General features: G+C 41.4%; 2 protein-coding genes across 5 annotated transcripts in view; both read right to left on the bottom strand.

Annotated features, from left to right (window-relative positions):
- Positions 1-6,277, bottom strand: part of CCNT2 (cyclin T2) — a 42,207-nt gene extending 35,930 nt beyond the window's left edge. Inside the window, exons 1-2 of one of the 3 annotated variants that reach the window (XR_009545988.1) lie at positions 6,031-6,254; positions 5,252-5,333 (exon numbers count right to left, since the gene is read on the bottom strand). Coding sequence is in view for 2 of the 3 variants with exons in the window: in XM_007532693.3 (XP_007532755.1) it covers positions 5,252-5,333; positions 6,031-6,188 (240 nt within the window). In the remaining variant the exon portion in view is untranslated. Of the gene's footprint in view, positions 1-5,251; positions 5,334-6,030 lie in introns of all 3 variants that reach the window. The other 2 variants (XM_007532693.3, XM_007532694.3) reach the window with 2 other exon arrangements.
- Positions 6,278-17,581: 11,304 nt separating this feature from the next.
- The window catches only part of ACMSD (aminocarboxymuconate semialdehyde decarboxylase), an 80,941-nt gene continuing 77,884 nt past the window's right edge, over positions 17,582-20,638 (bottom strand). The window contains exon 7 of one of the 2 annotated variants that reach the window (XM_060178028.1): positions 17,582-18,460. In XM_060178028.1, coding sequence (XP_060034011.1) covers positions 18,398-18,460 — 63 coding nt within the window. In that variant the 3' untranslated portion in view covers positions 17,582-18,397. The remainder of the gene's footprint in view (positions 18,461-20,638) is intronic. The other variant, XM_007532692.3, reaches the window with a different exon arrangement.

Genomic DNA, 20,638 nt, shown 5'->3' with positions numbered 1-20,638 from the left:
ATTAAAAATAAATAAATAAAATAAATAAGTAATAAAATAAGTGGGGGCCGGGCAATAGCAATGGTTTTAGCGCACATAGTGCAAAGTGGGGACCCATGCAAGGATCCTGGCTGAAGCTCCTGGCCCCCACCTGCAGGGGGCTCGCTTCACAAGCAGTGAAGCAGGTCTGCAGGTGTTTTTCTCTCCCCATCTTCCCCTCCTCTCAATTTCTGGCCTATCCAACAACAGCAATAACAATAACAAAAAACAACAATGACAACAAGGGCAACAAAATGGGAAAAATGGCCTCCAAGAGCAGTGGAGTAGTGCAGGCACTGAGCACTAGCGATTAAAAAATATATATATAGTGAGAGTCGGGTGGCAGCGTGTTAAGTGCACGTGGCGTGAAGTGCAAGGGCCGGCATAAGGATCCTAGTTCGAGCCCAGCTCCCCACCTGCAGGGTAGGAGCTTCACAGGTGGTGAAGTAGGTCTGCAGGTGTCTATCTTTCTCTCCCCCTCCGTCTTCCCCTTCTCTCTCCATTTCTCTCTGTCCTAACAATGACGACATCAATAACAACAACAATAATAAAAAAAACCAAAGGCAACAAAAGGGGAAATAAATAAGAGAAATGAGCAAAGGACAAGAGTTACAAAAAAATAATTTTGTGTATAAGATACACACATATAATGTTTTCTTCTTTTTTTAGATAGAGTCAGAACAGCAGAGATTGTACTGCTGAACTGTCTTCTGATGCAGTGTGGGGGGTCGAGCTCTGGGTTTTGCACACTATCCAAGTGAATTATTTCATTAGCCCCACATACAGGACATTTCTAAACAACAAAACCTGACTCATTCACTGACAGCTGCTGATTACACTATGTTAATATTACTCCATATAGATCTATTCTAGTGATATAAGTAAAATCAACAAAAGAAAAAACCAAAAAATCCCTGTCTACCTTCTAGTTTCAGCTGGGAAGGGAGGGTCCCTGTTTACACAACATATATACCTATATTTGAGAAAAGTTTAGAATTTGCAAAAAAATAAAAATTTATCATCTAGCTAACTCCAAATGTTGGTTTTCTTTCACAAATGGCATTCTTGTACATACAACAATTTTACTAGCAACTTGATTATAAATAAGCACAGTTCTTAAGTATCAGATAAAAGCTACCTAGAATAATCTTGGAAGAACTATGGTGGTTATCATGGGGGGGTTTACAGAACTTTGGAGGTGATTTATAATCTTATAAATCACTATTAAATCATTCAAAAATACAAAAATTCTTGAATATATTTATATTGCTTGGATTGTGAAACATATAATTGGAGAATGCTATTATTATCTGCTCAAGAAAAGGAACTGTGAGTATTTCCTTAGGTAAAGACAGGCTTGTCTAAATAATTATTTAATCAGAGAAAGAAATAGTTACAGAAACAGTCCTTAAATTTCCAAATGGCATTTACTAATCAACAACTAAAAAAGCTGAGAAAGCCCTAGGGGGAAAAATAAATTTTACAGTATATAGTAATCAAAGTTAAACCAATAAAAAAAGTGGTAATGGAAGCCTGGCAGATGGCACAGTGGATAAAGTGCTAAACTCTCAAGCATGAGGTCCCAAGTCTGAAACCAGCATTATATGTGCCAGAGGGATAATCTGGTGGTCTCTTGTCTGCTCATAAATAAATAAACAAATCTTTAAAAAAAATCTAAACACAAACACAAGTCTGTTCTCATAGTAATAGAGATTAAGAAAGTTATTACTCTCAGAGGCTGGATGGTGGTGCAGCTGGTTGATTGCACGTATTACCATGTTTACAGATCTGGGTTCAAGCTTCCAGTTCCCACGTGCTTGGAGGAAGCAGTGCTGCAGGTTATCTCTCCCTATCTCCCCCTTCCCTCTCAATTCCTCTGTTGTATCAAGAAAAGAGGAGGAGGGGGGAGGGGAGGAAAAGATGGAAGAAGAGGAGGGAGTTCTTATTACTGTCATTACTTAAAGTCATCATGTATTAGTGCCCCTGTTTATTCTTGGGTCCTTAAATCGAACTACACTACTCTGGGACATTACATGATGTTTCCCTGATTGCTGGGAAGCAAAGATACAACAGAACGGAAGATAAGATTGCAATGACCTGGTAAGTTGAGAGGTACTGTTGAGAAACCATGAACAATGAAAGTATTGGGGCCGGGTGGTGGTGCACCTGGTTGAATGCACGTTACAGTGCACAAGGACCCAGGTTGGAGTCCCCGGGTCCCCACCTGCAGGGGGAAAGCTTCACAAGTGGTGAAGCAGGGCTGCAGGTGTCTGTCTGTCTTTCACCCTATCACCCCCTTTCCTCTCTATTTCTGGCTGTCTCCAATAAATAAATAAAGACAGTAAAAAATTAAAAAAAAAAAACAGCAATAAAGGTATAGTAAAGTGTCCTTAAGAGCCAGATTTTTTGGGGGGTTGCTTTTATGTAGAGTGGGGAATCAAACCCAGGACCTCACAAATGCAAAGCATATGCTTTGCTGCTGGGCCATCTCCCTGACCCCTATGACCTATATAAGAGAACTCATTTGACAAGAAGCACCATAAATTTCACTAACCAAATCAGTTTCTATTTAAGAACACCACGGGGGAGGATGCTCTCCCACAGTGTATAACTTGGAAGTCCTGTTGACTCCAGGCTGTTGTACTTTACTAGATTTCTGGTGACAGAACAGCAGTACCATTCAGTAATCACTAACTCCAACTACATAAACCTCTGTGTACTGAGTGAGGAAAAGTATAATTATTTATCTAGGTTACTTGGAAAAGTCATTCACTACTTATAGTGACCCAATACTCCCAGAAATCAATGACAGTGCCAACAAGTGTTAACACTGATTTTACTATTAAATACAAAAAAGGTCAACTTTAGGGGATTTCTTTTAACTTTTAAATTTTTCAACATAGGAAAATAAAGCCATATAAACATTAAAAGAAATTTTAACATACGCTATTACAGGACCAAATATAACTTGTCACTAGCATCTTAAAATTTAAACTTATTAGAATTTTACTGTATGAGTTTCTATCTACTTTGTGGTGAAGACTCATGTTTACTCAAAAATTTACCACGGCATACCATTATAACCCTATGTTATAATTTCCCAAACGATGTAGGGGAATATGACTTTAATTGATTCATACTCAACTTGAGACTACTCTCTCCACCTTAAAAGAATTGAAAAAAAAAAAGTAGTTCAGGAGATGGCTCAAGGAATGAAGCGTGAAGTTCTGCGTTCAAACCCAGCAGGGCATATGCTAGAGTAATATTCTGCTTCTACCTCCCCACCTCTCCCCCCAGAAATTTTAGAAAGCAGGGTGTAACTCTACTTTTCTAAATAGAAATCAACATCAGATCCATGAGGTGGTATAGAAGCAGGACACCTGTCAAGCATGAGGTCTGGAGTTTGATTCCTGGCATTATGTACAAACACCAGTATATGGCACATGCTTGCAGCCTCTCTCTCTTTATTAGTAAGTAAATATATTTTAAAAAATCAGATTTCCCTTACCCTTCTCTTAAGGGCTCAAAGTATAAAATGTTTCACACACCCATAAAATATTAAGCAGGGCAATAAAAGTAATCTGGCTTTACTATAAGTAACTTGGACTCACATTGGTTAGTGAGAAAAATCTAGTTTTGAATTTTGACTTTAAGGCTCAAAACTCTGTTTCAAAATACACCAACCAACATAGAGGCATTGTGAGGGAGACTTCAAAAAGAGAAACGAAGTCTTGTAAGGTGATCATCTACTGAAAGCAGAAAAGACCAGTATAGCAAGTAGGCTCCATAACCACATGAAAAGTTTCCAAAACTGTTCTGACTTGTGGGCTCTATCAGAGTTTTTCAGGCCTACTGAAGATAAGTTATATATTTTTAGTATTCATTAGCTTGCTACCACCTTTGGAAACAACTAAGACTGTAACTTTCTTAATTTAAAATTGCCAAAAAGCTTCCTCTCTCTTCCATAACTTAAGTTCTGTTTATATTATTAGTATTCATTAACTTGCTACCACCTTTGGAAACAACTAAGTCTGTAACTCTCTTAATTTAAAATTGTCAAAAAGTTTCCTCTCTCTTCCATAACTTAAGTTATTGACTTAAGTTCTGTGAACTGACTAGAAAAAAGCAAGATCCATAGATTTAACAGAGAAAAAGTGAGACCGCAAGACACTTACAAATATATATTGTTCAAGAAAAGCCTATACTCCAATCTGATAAATCAAATTAGACATATAATCAGAAGAAATTAAAACAAGTACCAATCTAAATCAATCAAAACTTTCCCTTCTAATTAAGAAAAACATGTTAAGGACCTTTTCAAAGACTGTTTTCTTAGCAAAAGGTCCTAATGACAATCCACAAATAGCATAAAGTCTTCCATGGTCCATTTTTCTACACACACCTTTCAGAATAGCATTCTAAAAATAGCTGCAATAAAAAAAAGAGAAAAAAAAGAGAGAATACAGTGAGAATGTAGGTAGGTTTAATATTTTTAAATATACAATTTTCTTTCTTAACAATATTCGTGTTACTCTGAAGAGGATAGTGGAAGTACATCTTTCACTTAAAAGTAAAATTCAACTAAACACTATTACTCCTTTGTCAAGGTCTACAGCTTATGTTCAAAGTCTGCATCTCATAGCATTTGAGGGTAAGTTTTACTTCAAAAGAATTGAGCGCGCGCTCGCATCCCCCTACACACACACACACACACACACACACACACACACACATCTGACAGTGTATTTAAAGGTAAGGTTTTAATTACCAGAAATTATAAACTAATGTCAACGTTTGATACACAACTTAAAGCATTGTGCAATCGAATGAACTATTGCTGCTAAACATTAAGTTTTATTCAAAAGGCTCATTTCAAAAGAATGTCACAAAGTCGGATTAATAATATTGAGGAAAAAGAGTGTGATACAATTAAGACATACAACAGAATACGCAAGCTTCCTCAAGTTATACTACTCAAATGCTAAGTATGTAATTTAAATGAATACCGATGTAAAATCATTTCTAAAAGAAACGTTTTTCTTTCTTTATCATTTAACTTAAATATTTGACATGGTGCCTCAAAACTAAGTCATCACAACTAACCCCCCACATCTGCAGCAAGACATTTCCCATCTGTTCTATCTCCCACTATTACAGTGAACCCAACGATCAAATACAAGACCAACCTTTTTTTCTATACATCGACTTCCAAGTCGGTAACAACGGTACTTACGTTTCTACTGAATTTGGTGAAAGAATGGTGCATATAAAATCTGTGCATGTACACAATCGCAGTGTTGATCGTAAGCTGGGAGCTGGAAAGCAACGTTTAGGAAACGACTGAGAGAAACAAAATCTTACTTGGATACAGTTGGTGGAAAATCCCCGATCTTGGGTGCTTTTCCAGTGCCCTCCGGTTCCAGCGGAACCCCAGGCCGTTAAGTGTAAGAAAGAAAACCCTTAGTGGGTGGGGGAGGACGGGAGCATAACCGGTGAGCATTTGACTGCGTTATTATCTGAGGGCCCCGCGAGGCTGTATCCACCGCAGCGACTAAAAACCAAAACAGTCGAGAGGCGCGCGCGCACACCCCCATCTCCAAAGACGAAGAAACACACAACACGCTGCGACCCTGAAAGGGCTTCCAGTGCGCAGCCAGGTGTGTGGGCACCGCCGCCAAACCAGCCGGGAGCGCGGAGACCGGCCGAGGGAAACTCTCTCCCTCCCTCCCAGCCCCCTCTGACACGAGGGATGCCAGCAGCCTCCTCTCTGCCGCCACGATCCCGGAGCTTTCCCTCTTCCCTCCCGCCACCACCACGCGCGCCCCCAAGCCACATTACACAACGCCTATCTCGACTCCGCTTCCCGGCGGGCTCCCCGCCGCCGCCGCCGCCCTCACGGCGCGGCCTCCTCTCTGGGTTTCGGCCGCAGCGGCGACGCCATGTTCGCGGGCCACCGGGCAAGAGGGACAAGGAAGGCGTGAGCGGCAGAGGGCCACGGATCCGAAAGGATACACATTGAGACGCTGCCCCATGTCCTGGATAAGGTTGGCCGCCTGCTGGCGGTACGAGAGTTCTTTATCCGCCTCCACTCCGCAGCGGCGGCTCGGCGTGTTCTCCAGCTGTTCCCGAGTAAAGAACCAGCGAGAAGAAGCTCCACGGCTCGCCGCCATGACACTTCCTCCTCCGCCCGCTCCCTTGCCCACCCCCCCCCACCCCTCCGGAGGGCGGACTCCTCTCCAAGGCCGCGCGACCCCGCCCCACTCCGCTCGCCGTAGGGCACGCACCGCCCCTTTTCTTCCGCCGGGCCGCTCTTGCGCGTGCGCAGGGGCCGCTCTAGCGGCCGGTCCTGATCTTCGGCTTTCTTTTCCGGTTCGCGTCTGCGGCTCTCGCGAGCCGTACCACAATGCACCGCGCCTATGTCATTTTGAGGCGCCGAGGGTCAGGAGGATCGGCTTGGAAGGGAAAGGTCGCCGCAATGCATGCCGGGGTGGAGGGGCGGAGTGGAGGAAAGGGGCGGGGCTCCGTCCAGGAGGCGAGAGAGGCTTAAGGCCGTTCTGTGAGGTTCGGCCGCTTGTGTGGACTCTGTTCCGAGCGAAGTCTGGTGGCCTTTTAAAAAGGGTCTTCTGTCTGGGCCGCGTGCCGCCAGCTCCGCGGTCTCTAGCTGTGGTCCGGGCCCCTCCCTCACACTTTCCACGCCCATCTCCCTCCAGCCACTACGGGCTGTTCTGGGAAGAACCTAGGTGGGAACGAACGCTTGGAAAACGCCGCCCACCGTTGCGCCGCACTTAGGTAGTTTTCCACCCCGACCCCCGTTGCATTTTGTTTGCACCCCTCAGCCCTGCAGACAATTAACACTGCCTTTTACACGTTCACTTCTTGGTCAGTAATTAATAACTACGGTCCTTGCCCTTAAATCTGGAGTTGGGATTGATAGTGTTGTTTCCAAAGCAGAGCTGTGGCGTAAAACGAGGATATTAAGAGATAGTAAAAAAAAAAAAGTGAAATCTATCTTGTGCCCCCTTCGGTAATTAGTGGAGGCGCACAGCGACCCGTCCTCGGAAGAAACCCCTCAGGACCCGCAGGGTAGCTCACCTGGAGGGGCCCAGGGGGAAACCAGACCCTCCCACCCCGGCAGGGGAAGCTCCCCGCTGCGTCTCTCCCTCTGTCGCCTGTCTCAGCTAAAGTTGGCCTAGAGTGAGTCGCCCCAGCGAGAACAACGACAAAAAACACCCCGAAACCTCAGGGCGTCCGACCGGCAGGGGTCTCGCTCCACGTGACTCAGGAAAATCTCAGGTCGGCGCCCCGGCCGCACACGGAGACGCCTGCGGGCGGGGGCGGGGGCGGGGGCGGGGGTCCCAGGAGGTGGAGCCAGAGGTGCTGCCCCCCCCCCCCCGCCCTGTTTCTCGTCGCGTCTGGTAAATGCAGTGTAAGAAATGGCCGCCGAGAATGGGGGCGCGTGCGGGCAGGGAGCCCTCGCTTAGCCCTTGTGCGGGGCAGAAAAGGGACGAAACCTCAGGTCTTCTGCAGGGTATCATCACCTGGAAGCCAGCTGCTGGCTGGGACTGAAGTTCAAACGCTTGAACTGTTTACCAGGTAGCAGCAGGCAGGCAGATAGTGCTTCTTAAAGACAAGTCGGTTATGGAGTTTAAGCTCCAGGACCTGCGCGGCGTCTGCCCAGTTAATTGGCGGCAGCAACTAGCAGTCCCAGTTATCTGAATAACTTACCTACTTTGCTTGCTTTACACCATAATGCTGTTTGGAAATTAACTGGATAGACTGTTTTAAAACGATGTTTACGGAAGTGTCCAGGTGGGGGCGCACCTGGCAAAGCGCTCACGTTACAGTGCGAAAGGAACCGGGTTCAAGCCCCTGGCCCCCCACCTGCAGGGGGAAATCTTCACGAGTGGTGAAGCAGGGCTGCAGGTGTCTCTCTGTCTGTCTCCCTCTCTGTCTCCCCCTCCTTTGTCAATCTCTGTCTCTAGCCAATAACAAATAAAATGAAGTGTCTGACTGGCACAGAGGGCACGCTTTACCATGACTGCACAGGGGTGGGGCAGTGATACTGTGTCGCCCCTCTCCCACCCCTCACTTTTCTCACTATATAAAAAAGAAAAAAAAAAGTCTGTTAAGAGCAATAAAGTTGCGAAGCCCCAGAGAAAACTGGTATATATATATATATATATATATATATATATATATATATATCCTGTGTAGTGCTTACTGGTGAGAAAATAGCTTTTTGCTAAGTAAGGCAAGTATGTCCTCTCACTATTGCTTCTTAAGTTGTACTGGATAGGCCTAGTTAATGTAACAGGGAATAAGGGGGAAATAGATTGGGAAGGAAGAAATAAAACATTGTTCAAAAGCGTTAGAATTGCTAATATAGAAAATCTGAAAGTTTGAAAAATGAAGTGATTTTATCAGTATTGTAAAATGCAAAGTTAATATGAAAGCCAGTTGTTTCTGTATACAATTGAGATTTGAAATGAAAAATAATACCATTAACTAATACTGAGGTATGAATCTAAAATATGTCCAGACTATATATAGGAAAATATAAAGCCCTTAAGGAAATCAAAGAAAATATAAGTGGAATAGGCTGGGTTCATGGATCAGATGACAGTTATGAGATGTTATATTATTAGATGTCAGTTCTTCTCAGCCTGCTGTGTAGGTTAGACACAATTCCAATAAATTTGTAGCATTCCTAGCCACCATTTCTTTTTCTTTGATAGACATCGGGAGACAGAAATAGAGAAAGGAAGACACCTGCAACACTACTCCACCAGAGGGGAGGGGTTTGAACCCAGGTCCTTGTGTGTGCTAATGTCTGCACTCTACCTGGTGAGCCACCACCTGTCCCCATTCACACATTATTTTCTTCCCTATTACTTACTTGTGATTAACAGTGGGCCACAATATTTTAAGATTACAGTGTACATAGAAAATGATTGTATTGACTCACAGCCAGTTTTGTGTCCCCACCTTCTCATCTCCTAAAGTTCTTCACAAGTCATAGAAACAATTTGCTAGCTTCTGTGGTTTTGTTGTTGCTGTTACTGTTTGTTTGCTGCAAGTTCATGTGCATCAAATCTCTAGATTCCACATATGAGTGAAACCATCTGGTAATCGTCTTTCATCTCTTTACTTATTTCACTAAGTTAATCACCTCCAGTTTCATCCATTTTGCCCCAGAGAGCACAATATCATCCTTTTTGATTAGCAAGTTATTTTTTATTTTATTTATTTATTTATTTATTTATTCCCTTTTGTTTCCCTTGCTGTTTTATTGTTGTAGTTATTATTGATGCCATTGTTGTTGGGTAGGACAGAGAGAAATGGAGAAAGGAGGGGAAGACAGAGAGGGAGGGAGAAAGATAAGACACCTGCAGACCTTCACCTCCTGTAAAGTGACTCCCCTGCAGGTGGGGAACCTGGGGCTTGAGCCGGGATCCTTTTGCGGGCCCTTGTGCTTTGCGCCATGTGCGCTTAACCCGCTACGCTACCACCCGACTCCCAATTAACAAGTTATTTTTATAAACAGCTCATCTGAGTCTAATGTTTATATGGCAAGCCACTAGGCCTCAAATATCTAACATATTACCAAAGCAATTGAACTGATAAAGCTTGACAACAAAGCTACAATTGCATGATGTTGGCAAAGTAGCACATAACATAGATCAGTGGAACAGAAGAAATGCTTGAAATATGCCCAGATAAATATGATTAACTGATTTTTGACAAATGAGGAAAAACAATTCAGTTTTTTAAAAGAATAGTTTTTTTTTTTTTTTTATGCCGGACAGTGATGCACCGGGTTAAGTGCGCATAGTAAAAAAGGATCGTTTCCTCACACCCCCACACTCCAGCAAGTGGTACCAGAATAGCTGGACAACCATATGCTAAAAACAAAACAAAAAATCTAGACACAGATTTTATGCTTTTCACACTCAGAATGGATTGTCATCCAAAATCAAAACTACAAAACTTCTTGACAATTTAGAACAAAATCTAAGTGACTGTTTAGAAGTGAGATTTTTAGGGGTTGGGTGGTGATGCACCTGGTTGAGCAAACACTGTATAATGTGCAAAGACCCAGATGTCTCCCCTTCCCCTCTCTATCTCCCCCTTCCCTCTCAATTTTTCTCTGTATATACCCTAAATAAAATAAATATAAATTTAAAAATCTTTTTTAAAAAGTGTTTTTTAGATTCAACACCAAATCAGGAGTTATGAAACAAAAAAATTAAATTGGACTGCATTATACTTTTTAAACTCTGCTCTGTGAAAGACAAGGGAATAAAAATATGAGGGGAAAATCTTTGCAAAGCAGATATTTGATAAAGAACTTTTATCCAAAATACCCAAAGAGCTCTTGAAACTGAACAATGAAATGGCAACACAAATTTTTCATGGACAAAAGATCTGAACAGACTCTTCACAAAGAACATACTTGAGAAAGGTGGGAATGTGTTGGGAAGGGGTTGAGGGTACATTACTGCTGATACCAATATTGTGGATATGTGAAAATGTTCTGTGACACTAACATTCTTGAGGAAGGTCCACATTTCCTTAAATGATCTGGGAAAAAAGTTTTTCAGCTGGCAAGTAAAAACATGAAAAGATGTTCAATGTCTTATTCTGTGAGAGGATTCTCAGTAGCAGTTTGTAATTGCATAAGCCTGGAGCTCTGTCTGGCTCCGTGAATTGAGGATTGGGTGACTTACAGTACATCTATATGATGAAATAGTATTCAGTCATTAAAAAGAAGGCATCAAAATGCTGAAAAATAAAAACTATCAGCCAAAGGGGCCAGGAAATGACTCAGTAGGTCATACTCTACCATGCATGGAGCTTGGACTCAAGCCCTCACCTATCACATGAGCACCATGCCAAGGGGAAACTTCACAAGTGGTGGATTGGTGCTGTAGTGTTTCTCTCTTAACCTCTGTCTCCCACACTATCTGTAAGAATGGTTGGGGGTAGGAGGAACCCATCTAGAACAGTGAAATTACTCTGATGCAAAGTGCCAACTAAACCCTGGCAATCAAACAATACAAAAAAACAACCAAGATATTCTTAAAAATATATTTTTTAAAATATTTATTTATACCCTTTTGTTGTCCTAGTTGTTTTATTGTTGTAGTTATAATTGTTGTCATCATTGTCGGATAGGACAGAGAGAAATGGAGAGAGGAGGGGAAGACAGAGAGGCGGAGAGAAAGACACCTGCAGACCTGCTTCACCGTCTGTGAAGCGACTCCCCTGTAGGTGGAGAGCGGGGCCTTGAACCAGGATCTTTACACTGGTTCTTGCACTTTGCGCCACGTGCACTTAACCCAGTGCGCTACTACCCGACTCCCCCCCCAATTTTTTTATATTTATTTTCCCTTTTGTTGCCCTTTTTTTTAATTGTTGTAGTTATTGTTATTGATGTCGTCATTGTTAGATAGGACAGAGAGAAATTGAGAGAGGAGGGGAAGACGGGGAGAGAAAGAGACATCTGCAGACCTGCTTCACCAGTGGCCTGTGAAGCGAACCCCCTGCAGGTGGGGAGCTGGAGTCTCGGGGATCCTTATGCTGGTCCATGCACTTAGCGCCACGTGCGCTGAACACGCTGAGCTACCGCCGGACTCCCCCAACCAAGATATTCTTTTTTTTTTTTTTTTTTATTTAAGAAAGGATTAATTAACAAAACCATAGGGTAGGAGGGGTACAACTCCACACAATTCCCACCGCCCAATCTCCATATCCCCCCCCCCCCATAGCTTTCCCATTCTCTATCCCTCTGGGAGCATGGACCCAGGGTCATTGTGGGTTGCAGAAGGTAGAAGGTCTGGCTTCTGTAATTGCTTCCTCGCTGAACATGGGCGTTGACTGGTCAGTCCATACTCCCAGTCTGCCTCTCTCTTTCCCTAGTAGGATGGGTCTCTGGGGAAGCTGAGCTCCAGGACACATTGGTGGTGTCTTCAATCCAGGGAAGTCTGGCCGGCATCCTGATGACACCTGGAACCTGGTGACTGAAAAGAGAGTTAACATACAAAGCCAAACAAATTGTTGAGCAATCATGGACCCAAAGCTTCCAACCAAGATATTCTAACCGGTAAAATTGTTCTTCAGAATTGGCGAGTTAGGCATACAAAATTTAAAGGAGTTCTGTAAGACATATTTAAAGGATTTAAGTTGAAACAAAAGGGTACCAATTAGTAGCAGGAAAACATCTGAATGTATAAATCTCACTGGTAAAGGCAAGTATATAGTAAAATACATAAACAGTTTCTTCAGTGTCCATAACCTCTGTCTAAAACTTGAAGTGTGACTAGGAGAAAGATTAAGGATATGCCTGACCTGAAGTCCATTCAATGGATAAGTTTCTATTGAATATTTTTACTTTTTTTTTTTTTAAGTCTAAGACACTACTAAGTTTATTAATTAAAAAAACTTTATTAGTGACAATAGTGATATCTAAAATTATAGGGTATAGTTCCAAATTATACAGGAGCAGACTGCTTCTGCTTCTGCTTCTGCTACCAAAGTTCTGTTCTACTACCCTCCTAATAGCACCATTACTTTTAAAGTTCTTAATTTGATACTTCACTAGGAAAGACACTGGAAAACCATTAAAAAACTATTTTAACATGTAAAATACAGTTTGACAAATGAAATCTTACATTTGCCAAAGCACAGATGTTATGTATTAACTGATATTTACCAGAGCACTACTAAACTCTGGCTTCTGGTGGTGCTGAGGATTGAACCTGGAAACTTTGGTGCCTCAGACAGGAAGGTCTTTGCATAACCACTATGATATCTCCCCAAAGCATAGATACTACACACTGATCTTAGATGATATGCATTTGCCCCAGGGGTACTTTGATGTGTACATAAAATAGTAAGCAAAATCAACTTTTCTATTTTCTGATTTAGATAGACTCTTCTGTAACTTTTCAACACAGTATCCGAGACTTGGGGGTTGCATAGCAGTGGAGTGCTGGACTTGAAAGCATGAGGTACTGAGTTCATTCCCCAGTGGCCTATATGCCAGAGTGATGATGCTCTGGCCTCTCTCATGAAGTAAATATAGTAAATATGTTTTGCAAAATCAGATCTAATGAAAAGGTGATAGGTTAATTGTTTATAAAGCTAGTATAAGGCTTAAAATACAAAGCACATAAAAGAGGAAACTGGGGTGATGGTTAAAATGTAGAATGTTAGTGTTTATTCAAACCTCAGTTGATAGCAACTTTAAATTAGACTGTTGGGGTTGGGTGGTGGTGGACCTGGTTGAGTACACATGTTACCATACTTCAGAATCTGGTCCCCACCTGCAGGGGGGAAGCTCGTGGGCAGTGAAGCAGTGCTGCAGGTGTCTCTCTTCCTCTCTATTTCCCCCTGCCCCTTTCAGTTTCTGTCTTATCAAGTTAAAAAAAAACAAAAACAAAAAAAAACGGCCTCCAGGAGCAGTGGGTTTATTGTACAGGCACTGAACCCCATCAAAAATTCTGGTGGCAATTAAAAAAAACAAACACTTTTAGGAGAGACAGCATAATAGTGATGCAAACGACTTTCATGTCTTAAATGAACCCTGAGGCTCCAGGTTCAGCCCTCAGAACCGCAATAAGCCAGAACTGAGCAGAGTTCTGGTATCTCTCTATTTCCTCTCTGTATCTCTCATTAAAAATAAAATGTTAAAAAATAGGTTATTGTAAAAAAGAAAATAGAGTTTCACAGAATTATCACTGAGGTTTTAAACAGAAAAAAAATCAAAATGTTGCTGTTTGGGTAAATATGTACATGAAAATTCTTGAATCATCATAGACCATCTTTGTGAGAATACATTAAAAACTCAGGTACAGTGGTCCGGGAGGTGGCACAGTGCCTAAGGCACTAGACTCTCAAGCATGAGGTCCTGAGTTCAGTCCCTGGCAGCACATGTACCAGAGTGATGTCTGGTTCTTTCTCTCTCTTCTATCTTCCTCATTAATAAATAAATAAAATCTAAAAAAAAAATAAGAATTTGAAATGACTAGAAATGGAAATATAAACTCACCTTTTGTTCAATTTTAGTTGAATTAAAAAACCTAACTCTGTAAGTAAGACAAATATAACTTGAGTATTTTGATTAAGTTATTTATTAATTTTACATTGCTAGGTTCTTGTAGATGTATGATTTCACTCTTTAGGCTAACTTTTTTTTTCTTCATCTGGATAAAGACCAAGAGAGAGAGGGCAGCACACTCAGCATTGCAGCTTACTCTGGGGTGTAGCACTCCCACATATTTATTTCCAGGGCTTAAGACTGGGCCACATGCATGGCAAAGCATGTACTCTACCAGATAAGGCATCATCTGGCCCTAATTACAGTAATCTTAAGTAGTTATGTTGAATATAGGTTTACCTTTTCTAGTTGTGTAAGATAAATTTGTTTGAGTCAGCTGATTTTTCTTTCTTTTTTAAAATTAATTTATTTTTCCCTTTTGTTGCCCTTTTTTTTTATTGTTGTAGTTATTGATGTTGTCGTTGTTGGACAGGACAGAGAGAAATGGAGAGAGGAGGGGGAGAGAAAGATAGATATATGCAGACTTGCTTCACCACCTGTGAAGCGACTCTCCTGCAGGTAGGGAGCCGGGGGGCTCAAACCGGGATCCTTATGCCGGTCCCTGCACTTCACGCCATGTGCGCTTAACCCGCTGCACTACCGCCCGACTCCTGCTGATTTTCTTTTTAGGGGAGATTGAAAAGATGAGGAAGATATTGTACAAGAAAGTGAATTACTTGGATGACTGAATGATTGGTCTTTGGCATCTGGTGGTAGTGAGAATTTGTAGTATATTAGATAATGAAACAGAGAAAAAGGCAGAACAAGCTATTTCCTTTTTCCTCCTTTCTTTAATTTTTTTTTTTTTTTTTTTAATTACCAGAGCACTGCTCAGCTCTGGTTTATAGTGGTGTGGGGGGTTGAACCTGGGATTTTGGAGCCTCAGGCATGAGAGTCTCTTTGCATAACTGTCGTGCTATCTGTCCTTGCTATAGTCTTGAGGCATTTTTGATATCCTTCCTGTGAGCAGGGCTGTTTTTAGGACCAGGAAAGTCATATTTTTTCCCTCATCATCACCAAGGCTTTCTGCTCTGGGATGACTTTTTTTTTTTTTTTTCAAATAAAGACTGAGAAAGAAAGAGAGAAAGATAGCACAGCACTTAAGTATTGTCTAATATGCTAGGACCCAGACTCAAACCTGAAAGTGCTGTACTGGAGTTGGGAAAACTGAATAGTCAAATGTAAAAGAATGAAACTGGATCACTGTCTTGTGCCAGGTACAAAAGTTAACTCAAAGTGAATTAAAGACTCAAAATTTAGACATGAATTTATAAAACACATTGAAGAACACAAGTTAAACATTCAGTAATGTCTTCTGAGAAAGTTCCAATGACAAGGGACGCAAAGCCAAAATCAAGTGGGATTGTACCAAACTAAAAATCTTCATCACATTGAAACTATCACTAAAATAATTAGATTCCCTAATACATGGGAGAAAATAGTCACACAGTATTCATATGGCAAGTGTCTGGCAGTTGGCTCAGTGATTAAAGCATGAACTCACAAGGTTGAGGTCCTGAATTCAGTTCCTGACAGCACATGTACCAGAGTAATGGCTGGTTCTTTCTCTTTCCTCCTATCTTCCTCATAAATAAATTAAATAAATAAAATCTTTAAAAAAACATTCATATGGCAAAGGGTTAACCTACAGAATATATAAAAAACAGGTACACAAAACCCTGCACAACTACAAAAAAATAACAAAAAACAAAAACTCACACAAAACTAAACCCAAAACCAAATGAATCCCTGAAAAATGGAGACAAAGGGCTCGCTGGTAGTGCACTGGGTTAAGTACGATCGTGTGAAGCACAGGGACCAGCAATGATCTGGGTTTGAGCCCCTGGCTCCCCACCTGCAGTGGGTTGCTTCACAAGTGGTGGAGAAGGTCTGCAGGTATCTTTCTCTTCTCTCTCTTCCCCTCCTCTCTTAATTTCTCTCTGTTCTGTCCAACAACAACAGCAGCATAAGCAACAACAACAATGGAAAAAAGATGGCCAACAGGAGCAGTGGATTCATAGTGCAGCACTGAGCCCCAGTGATAATCCTGGAGACAAAAAAAAAAAAAAAAAAGGAGAGCTGAACTGGTATTCAGCTCTCATACAGATGGCCAGCTAGCAGTGAAGGAAAAAAAAAAAAAAAAAGCTTGTTACTTTTTGCCAGGAAAATGCAAACCAATTTGACAGCTGTCAGAAAAGCCTACATGAAAAAGACCAGAAACTAGAAGTTCTAGAGAGGTTGTGTAGATAAAACAAAGCATTTACTGTTACTGGAAATGTAAATTGGTTCAGCTTCTGTGGAAAAAAGCATGCAATTTTTTAAAATTACTAAATATATATCTACCATATGATCTAGTGATATCACTCCTAGGTATCTATCCAAAGAGTATAAAGTCACCAAACTGAAACAATATATGCACACCTTTGTTCATTGCAGAGCTATTCACAATAGCTAAGGTAAGAAAATAACTCAAGAGCCCAATGAAAAATGAGTGCATAAAGAAAATATGATATATATATAAATATGCCAATTCAGTTATAAGAAAGGATGAAATCTGGTTTTGGGCTATGAATGGAGCTGTTTGTGATTATGCTAAGTGAAATAATTTAGAAGGAAAAGGAAAAACACTAACCTCACTCATGTGGGAATAGAAATAAAAGAAATAAAGTCAAACAAAGCAAACCTTGACATTGGATGTAGAACTGCAGTCACCAAAGGGGAAGAGAGTCTAGGGGGTGATGGAAGACATATAATGACATTAGGTAGATGTGGTGTGGTAACAGAATATGAAAAGAGGTGAAATTTTACTCCTAAAATATACAATCTTGTAAACCAATGTTACCGTAATAGTAAAAATAATATGTTCATTATAGAGGAGGTTTTCTCTGACTCCACAGTTGAATGTTTTATCCCCTATCCTTCCTCTAGTTACTATCTTTTAAAAACTTTATTTATTATTATTGGATAGAGACAGAAATTGAGAAGGGAGGGGGAGATAGGGAAAGAGACAAAGAGACACCTGCAGCACTGCTTCATCACTTGTGAAGCTTTCCCCCTTGAGGTGGGGACCAGGGGTTTGAACCTGGGTCCTTGCGTACTGTAATGTTTGCGCTTAACCTATTTACCTTTGAAAGACAGAGGCAGTTCAAGGCCTCCCCCCTCCCTTTAAAATGTCACATAGTATCAGGATAGTATAAGTTCAGGGACAACACATTGCCGGGAGCCAAAACCTTAGCTAAGTCTCTCACATAACCGGTGAACGGACATTCCGATCATTGGAACTGCGATTACCATCTAACTGTTTGGAAAGTTGCTCACCCACCTCCCTCCCCCCACTACCTTAGCAGAACTTCCTCATGGTGTGTGCTTAAAATGCGGCTGTAAAATAAAATTTTCAGAGCTTGATCAGAAACCTGTCTTGCTCTCGTTCTTCGTGTCTCTTGTCCCTTCCATTCTCTCGCCCCCTACCCTAGGTTTCCGTCGATAACCCCGCAGGCCGGGGCACCACATGACATTTTTCTTTTTTATTTCTGTCACTGATTTTTTTAAAAATATTTTTTATTATCTTTATTTTTTTATTGGGTAGAGACAGCCAGAAACTGAGAGGGAAGGAGGAGAGAGGGAGAGAGACAGACACCTGCAGCCCTGCTTCACCACTTGGGAAGCTTTCCCCCTGCAGGTGGGGACCAAGGGCTCAAACCTGGGTTCTTGCTCATTGTAATATGTGCTCAACTAAGTGCACCACTACCTGGCCCCTCTGCCACTGATTCTTAAAGCTTTGGAAAAATTGTCACATGAAACAATTACATGAAACAATATACTGCATTTTAGAATGAAAGTACATATGAGTCATTTTTGTTGTGAATAATTTAGTATTTGGCAATTTTCTATTTTTAAATAAAATAGGATTTTAGTGCTTTTGTGGTATTTATTTATTTATTCATTTATTATTATTGCTGGGGCTTCATGCCTGTGTGACAAATCCACTGTACTTAGTAACTGTTTTTTCCTTTTTTCTTTTCTTTCTTCCTTTTTTTAGGTAGGACAGAGAAAAATTGATGGGGAGGTGTGGAGAGGGAAAGAGAGATACCTGCAGCACTACTTCACTGCTCATGAAGCTTCCCTCTGCAGGTAGGAAGTGGGGGCTTGAACCTGGATCTTTGTGCATGGTAACATATCCACTCAACCTGGTGTGCCACTGTCCAGACCATGTGATATACATGTATATATTAAACAAAAATAAAACATTATCTTGTAAGTTTGTCTTTGTAGTAAATTCAGTTATTCAAATTGGTTTCTTTCAAGACCCAAAAATGCGAGGGCATTGCCAGCTTTGAGTTTATCCTGAAAAAGAAAAGAAAATATTTTATTTTAAAGTTCTATATAATGTTGTTTTCAAGTATTTCAGAAGGTCTCTATAGGATAAAAAATTTTCTCTCACATGGGAGAAACATTACCTGTCAAACAATGTATCTCTTGCCTAATATCTTTTTTTTTTTTAATTTAAGAAAGGATTAATTAACAAAACCATAGGGTAGGAGGGGTACAACTCCACACAATTCCCACCGCCCAATCTCCATATCCCACCCCTCCCCTGATAGCGTTCCCATTCTCTATCCCTCTGGGAGCATGGACCCAGGGTCATTGTGGGTTGCAGAAGGTAGAAGGTCTGGCTTCTGTAATTGCTTCCCCGCTGAACATGGGCATTGACTGGTCGGTCCATACTCCCAGTCTGCCTCTCTCTTTCCCTAGTAGGGTGGGTCTCTGGGGAAGCTGAGCTCCAGGACATATTGGTGGGGTCTTCAATCCAGGGAAATCTGGCCGGCATCCTGATGACACCTGGATCTTGCCTAATATCTTATTCTACTGTTTGAAACTTATTGTAGGAGAAAATTTATACTTTTCCTCTGGAAACTATAGGATGTTTCCGTGAGTTCTAACACCTACTGGGAGATAAAGAGAAAAGGTACATTTTAGGTTTGTGGGAGAGGATGTCTAGAAGTAGTGCCTGAAAGTCACCTAAACATCCCCAACTTCTAGGCTTATATATTGTTCTTTCCTATGGTCTTCGATAAAATTTAAGCTGGAGCAAGAAAAGTGATATATTTAGATGAAAAGTCTTTGAACTAAGGAGAAATTATAATGGTTATAAAAAAATGCCATGTTTGGTGTACCAAAGGTCCTAGTCTCTATCACACCACTATAAGCCTGAGCTGAGCAGTGAGTGCTCTTCTTCTAGCATTTGCCAGTGAGTGCTCTGGTAAAAATAAACAAAGCAGCAAGTTTTGTTATTTTTCTTTCTTTTCTGGTAAAGACAGAGATAAATATAGAAAGAAACAAGAAAGGGGGGTTGGAGAGAGAGAGGCAGAGAGAGAGACAGAGAGAGAGAGAGAACACTGCAGCACTGTTCTGCCACTCCTGAAGCTTCTCACCTGCAGATAGAGATGAGGGACTTGAACCGAGGTCCTCACAGCATAGCAATGCATGCATTCTACTAGGTGAATCACCACCTGCCCCCAAGTGAAAGTTTTTCTACAGAATTAACTAAAATCAAACTAAAATTAGATTGATCTCACCGTAATGAAAAGACCGGCCCTGGTTCCACAAAAATAAAACACCACCAAAAAGCAAGCAAAGGGGGAGGGGGGAGCCAAGCTGTGGCACACTGGGTTAAGCACATACTACTAAGCACAAAGACCCAAGCAAGGATCCAGGTTCAAGTCTCCAGGCCCCCACCTGCAGAAAAGACACTTCACAAGTTGTGGAGCAGGTCTGCAGGTGTTTGTCTTTCTCCCTCTCTATTTTCCCCTCCTCAAGTTCTCTCTGTCCTATCCAATAAAAAAGTGGACACCAAGAGCAGTGGATTCATATTACTGGCATAGAGCCCCAGCGATAAACCTGGGGGCGAAGGAAGAAGAAAAAACCAAACAAAGGAAAACAAAAGTTTCTTAATTTGATAGGTAAATAACAATTCAAGACTTTCAGTGCCTTAAGGGGAGTGTCATAGAGGGCATTTTCTATATAAGCAATCTGGTTTTTCAGTAACTTTGCAACTACTATTTCAGTATAATCTCCTTGGATAATTTGCATTTCAATCCTACTGAAAATATTTAATGAACTATAACCTTAACATTTAAAACAGAATTAATAAAAGGGAGCTTTTGTATCCTAGTTTATGAGGAAGTCATGAATTATGCAATGAGCCCTTAAAGACTTTTGTAAAATTTTTAAAGAATTTATATAGTTCCCACATTTTTAGTTTTGGCTATCTTTGATCCTTAGTAGTGGCTGGTAATGAGACCCTTAGGAAGAACTTGTTTTATTGGGACTTGAGGTAAGGCAAAGAGGGAATTAAAAATCACCCTGTCTCAGGGGTCGGGTGGTGGTGTAGCGGGTTACACGCAGGAGGCACAAAGCGCAAGGACCGGCATAGGAATCCGGCTAGGAGCCTCTGGCTCCGCACCTGCAGGGGAGTCGCTTCACACGTGGTGAAGCAGGTCTGCAGGTGTCTCTCTGTCTCTC

The sequence above is a fragment of the Erinaceus europaeus genome, chromosome 18 (assembly GCF_950295315.1).
Source record: "Erinaceus europaeus chromosome 18, mEriEur2.1, whole genome shotgun sequence".
Lineage (NCBI taxonomy): Eukaryota > Metazoa > Chordata > Mammalia > Eulipotyphla > Erinaceidae > Erinaceus > Erinaceus europaeus.
The sequence above is the reverse complement of the archived record's forward strand: the minus strand, read 5'-3'. Positions and strand labels throughout refer to the sequence as shown.